Source organism: Egretta garzetta, unplaced genomic scaffold, assembly GCF_000687185.1.
Source record: "Egretta garzetta isolate BGI_Z169 unplaced genomic scaffold, ASM68718v1 scaffold345, whole genome shotgun sequence".
NCBI lineage: Eukaryota > Metazoa > Chordata > Aves > Pelecaniformes > Ardeidae > Egretta > Egretta garzetta.
In genome coordinates this window covers 476437-481256 of record NW_009259692.1, presented here as the reverse complement: position 1 = coordinate 481256, position 4820 = coordinate 476437, and the positions used below count along the sequence as shown (strand labels likewise).

Sequence of the window (4820 nt, the reverse complement as noted above, 5' to 3'; positions counted from 1 at the left end):
AGGGGGGGGCTGGGGGGGCGGCGGGAGCCGCGGTTCCCCGGCCTGGGAGCACAGCTGGGCACCCTGGGCCAGCCTGGGGCCGGGTATTCACCCTCTCACCGGTTGATGGGTGCCTGCCGCAGGGGTTTGAGGGGTTTGGGTTCAGTTTCTACCTCTGCCCCCATGGTGTTGCGCTGCTTTGCCCCTCCTGAGCGTGGGCTCCCTGTGGGGTGGCTCCAAAGCGGCTTTTTCCAGGCGTGAGGGAGGTGTTCATGCTCAGGTCTGGGTGCAGAGGGAAGTCAGGGCTCGCCGTGCGGCATTCACGTGGGAATGTGGATGGGGATCACATGGGAATGTGAATGGGGATCACGTGGGATCAAACTCCCACTTCATCAGCACCCTCTGTCTGCGGAGGGGAAACTGAGGCTGGCAGCAGCCTCCAGCAGGCAGGGGGGCACTGGTCCCATGGGTGCCAGCTGGTCCCTTGCACAAGGCTGCAGCTGACCCCAGGGAGCTGCAAATCTGGGGGGCGAAAAGGGCACAGGGCGATTTTCCTTATTGCTGTGCCTGTGCTCCGGGCTGTAGCTGGGCCTGCAGAGCTGGCGGCGGTGGCTGGAGCAAGGGATCCATGCTGCACGTGTCTGCTTTGAGCCAGGTACCTCTGCCCAGCCAAACCATGTGGCTGCACCCCCGGGTTGTTCAGAAATGCCCAAACTTGGCATCTTCTGTGTTTCCAGAAACTTCCCCTGCAGCAGCAGGCGCGATCGCATCCTTGGGCTGGGGCAGGGACAGCCCCCCTCTGCTGAGGGCAGGAGAGGTGCTGAGCCTCCCGGGGTGAGCAGCAGAGCTGGGGAGAAGCAGGGCTCCAGCAAAGGCACCTTCCCGCACATCTGGAGAGCAGCTGGGCAGGACCCCTGCCTGCAGGAGCCAAGGGGCTGTGGGGCACCTAGCGGGGTGCTGGGTCCCGTGGCTTGCCCTGCTATGGCGATGCTGAGCACCAGGCTGACTGTCCGAAGTGAGAACCACGGGGAGGGCTGCGATGCTGTGCTTGGAGAGTGGTGGCTGGCTGCTTGCCCTGCCTCTTGGCTGTGGCTCTCTGATGGGGTCCTCTCCCTCCCGTGTCCCCGCAGGGTGCCCGGGTGTGGATCCCTGACTGTGCTGAAGTCTGGAGGGTGGCAGAGATAACCAGAGGCTACACAGAAGGAGATGCCGTTCTCCATCTCCGCCTGGACGATGGCTCGGTAAGGCTGGAGCTGTGCAGCCCGGCAGGTCCCTCCTGGGCTTGCCACATGGTCGGGCATCCCTAGATAGGAGATAGTTCACTTCTGCACCCCCAGACCAGCCTGGGCCACTCAACAGGGTGTGGAGAGGCCCAAAAATTGCCTGGACAGGTCCCATCTGGTGTCTGAGCAGGAGCCCAGACCACCACAGCCGTGCCTGGCTCACTGTGCCCTGTGTCCCCTGGCTGCCCAGTGAGCTGGGCCTCACTGCCTGCTCCTGCCTGACTTCCCAAAAAGCCTCCACCTCAGCCCGTGATGCCGCTGGGCTGCGATTCGTGGTCGCTAACAGCCAAGCATGGCCTGCAGACAGCATCCCCCCTGCTGCACCACTCCCCACAGACCCATCCCGCCTTTGTGGGGCTGGCTGGCCCAGCTCAGCACCACTGCTGCTCCATCTCCATCCCCGCAGGCGCTGGCCTACCCTGTGCTGCACTCGCTCCGCCGGCGCTTCCTGGAGGCCAATGCCATCTACACTTACTGCGGTGAGCCCCGAGCACCCCTCCTGCTCCCCACCCCGTGCCCCCACCCTTGGCTCCCTGGGACGGGTGCCCCCCCTGCCCCTTGCACAGCCCTCTGCCTCCAGGTATCATCCTTGTGGCTATCAACCCCTACAAGCCGTTGCCCATCTATGAGGAGGAGGTGATTTACGCCTACAGCGGCCGCGAAATGGGGGACATGGATCCCCACATCTTTGCTTTGGCGGAGGAAGCGTACAAGCAGATGGTGAGGTGCGAGCATCGTGTGGGAGCACCCCTGGGGTTGCAGCGGGGAAAGGCTGAAGCCTCCTCTGGACTGTGGTGTGTCCGTGGAGTCACGGGCTGTCCCCAGCTTGTGTCCCCTCTCTGGCAGGTTTGGGAAGAACCAGTCCCTCATCATCAGTGGTGAGTCGGGCGCAGGGAAGACCATGTCAGCCAAGTATGCCATGAGATACTTCACCACAGTCGGGGGCTGCCTGGGCGACTCCAGCATGGAGGGGAAGGTGCTGGCCTCCAGCCCCATCATGGAGGTGGGTCCCTGCATGGGGATAGCTGGGGTGTCCTTGCAGGGTCTCCCTGTGCTCCTCATGGCCTGTATCCCTGATGCAAAGCTGCGTCTGTCCTCCCCACCCTGGTAAAATGGGTTGCAGGGACTGAACTTCTCTGGGGCACCTGGAGATATGGGGCCAGCTAAAACCTCCTGCCTTCCTTCCCTGCCAGGCCTTTGGGAATGCAAAGACAACCAGGAATGACAACAGTAGCCGCTTTGGGAAGTACATTGAGATTGGCTTCAGCCAAGCGCATGTTGCAGGGGCCACCATCAAAACCTACCTGCTGGAGAAGTCCCGTGTCACCTTCCAGGTGGGTTTCTGGGGTGGCATGGGGATGGAGCTGAGTGGGACCCCCAGTCCTTGGAGCAGGAGGGTGTTCCTTCCGGGCATCCCCCCAGGGAAGCAACCCCAGTGCTGCAGAGTCAAGCTGGGAGAGGGGAAGGTGTCCCTTGTCCCCAGATCTGGGGCTGCAGCACTGCTGCAGGGGGGAGCAGGGTGGCCCAAGGTGACCTGGCTTCTCGATGATTTTTCTTCCTCATCCGCAGGCAAAAGCAGAGAGGAACTACCACATCTTCTACCAGCTCTGTGCCTCGGCCACGCTGCCTGAGCTCCAGGGCCTGGGTCTCCGTGAGTGCCCCCACTTTCCCCCCATGGCACAGCTTGCTGCCAGCCCGTCCCACGCTGCCCTCCCCAGCTGGGTGCTGGGGGAGGTGCTGCTGCTGCTGGGCACCCCGGGGTGGGATGAGGGTGGTGGGGAGCCCCGTGGGGTAGGTTGTGCTGGTTGACAGCCTGACGCATCTCACCCGCAGATGGGGCAGAGTCCTTCCACTACACCCGCCAGGGCCAGTGCGCCGCTGCCCAGAGCACCAACGATGCGGCTGACTTGGACAGCACGCGGCACGCCTTCTCGCTCCTGGGTACTGGGGGGCGGGCAGGGCTGGTCCCTGGGGCTGGTTGTCCTAAAGCCCTCACCCCGGTGCTGGTGTAGGAGTGCTGGTGCCAGGCATCCCAGTGCTGGGGAGCCCGGCTGCCTACTGGCCATTCCCATCCCCCTGGTTTGTGCGTTGCAGGGGTTTGGACCAGCACGGGGTGGGGGGGCCTGGGGGGTCGCTCATGCCCATGCTGTGCCCACAGGTGTCCTGGAGGCCGACCAGCTGGTGCTGTTCAGCATGCTGGCTGCCATCCTGCACCTGGGCAACATCAGGATCAGAGGGAGGGACCGCCGCGGGGACGGCTGCTTCGTGGAGGTGGGCGAGAGCTTGCTGCCTGCACCCTGCATCCCAAAATGGCCCCTGAGCTGTGCTGGCTGCAGGAGCCACATCTCGGCGATACCATGGTGATGGGGTCTGTCCCTCTGCAGGCTGACGATGAGGCCCTCGGGCTGTTCTGCGCACTGCTGGGCATCGAGGCATCGCAGGTGATGCGCTGGCTCTGCCACCGCAAGCTGGTCACTGCTGGCGAGACCTACCTGAAGCCCCTCTCCAGGCAGCAGGCGCTCGATTCCCGGGATGCCCTGGCAAAGCATATGTATGGGCAGGTCTTCAGGTGGATGGTGAGCAGGGTCAACCGTGCCTTGAGGTCACTGGAAGGCCACCGTACCTCCATTGGCATCCTGGACATCTATGGGTAAGAGGAGCTCCCCTCTTCTGGGCTGCCTGGAAGAGCAGGGTCCTGCTCCTGCATCAGCCACCAACTGCTCCAGCTGGGACACAGGGCAGTACCCAGCCCTGGTGGGGCCAGTGGAGTGCCTGTGCCTGGAGCTCGTGGCTGGCTGGGGTGGCTATGCCTGGTGGCTCCCTCAGGCCGGTCTCTGCTGTCCACAGGTTTGAGATGTTTGAGCTCAACAGCTTTGAGCAGTTCTGCATCAACTATGCAAACGAGAAGCTGCAGCAACTCTTCAACCTGGTGGGTGTCACCCAGATGTGTCTCCTTGCTGGGAGCTAGCGAGGGTGGGCCCTGCACATCCCCACTGCGCTGGTGCTTCTGGTGCTTGAATGTAGCTGGTGCTTCAGCCCCCGCAAACATGGGGCTACAGGAGCCTGCTGGAGCTGGGCATGGTCCCCTCCTTTCTCCCAAAGTGCTCCTGCTCCAGGAGAAGGGCTGCTCAGGTGTCTTATGGAAAGCAAGCCACTGCCTGGTGGCTGGACAGCCCTGTCCCTGCCTGGCTTAGTCTTCCTGTTCTCCTTGCCTTCCAGCACGTCTTCAAACTGGAGCAGGAGGAGTATGTGACTGAGGAGATCCCTTGGGTCTTTGTTGACTTCTGTGACAACCAGCCATGCATTGAGCTCATTGAGGGCCGGCTTGGCATCCTGGACCTGCTGAATGAGGAGTGCAAGGTGGGCAAGGGGAGCTGGGAGCAGGCTGCTGTGGCCACCCAGAGCCTCCCTTCTGACCCATTTGCCTTTCAGATGCCCCAAGGCAGCGATGGGAGCTGGGCCCAGAAGCTTTACCAGACCCATCTCAACAGCTCCCATTTCCAGAAGCCCAAGAGGCCCACGGATGCTTTCATTGTCTGCCACTTTGCTGGCAAGGTA

General features: G+C 62.8%; 1 protein-coding gene across 1 annotated transcript in view; it reads left to right on the top strand.

Moving 5' to 3' along the window:
* The first annotated feature begins 607 nt into the window (after nt 1-607).
* Nucleotides 608-4820, top strand: part of LOC104126333 (unconventional myosin-Vb) — a 13488-nt gene continuing 9275 nt past the window's right edge. The window contains exons 1-13 of the mRNA XM_035894336.1: nt 608-634; nt 1110-1220; nt 1669-1741; nt 1843-1987; nt 2109-2265; nt 2456-2596; nt 2832-2913; nt 3096-3203; nt 3421-3533; nt 3647-3912; nt 4110-4191; nt 4482-4622; nt 4695-4817. Coding sequence (XP_035750229.1) covers nt 608-634; nt 1110-1220; nt 1669-1741; nt 1843-1987; nt 2109-2265; nt 2456-2596; nt 2832-2913; nt 3096-3203; nt 3421-3533; nt 3647-3912; nt 4110-4191; nt 4482-4622; nt 4695-4817 — 1569 coding nt within the window. The remainder of the gene's footprint in view (nt 635-1109; nt 1221-1668; nt 1742-1842; nt 1988-2108; nt 2266-2455; nt 2597-2831; nt 2914-3095; nt 3204-3420; nt 3534-3646; nt 3913-4109; nt 4192-4481; nt 4623-4694; nt 4818-4820) is intronic.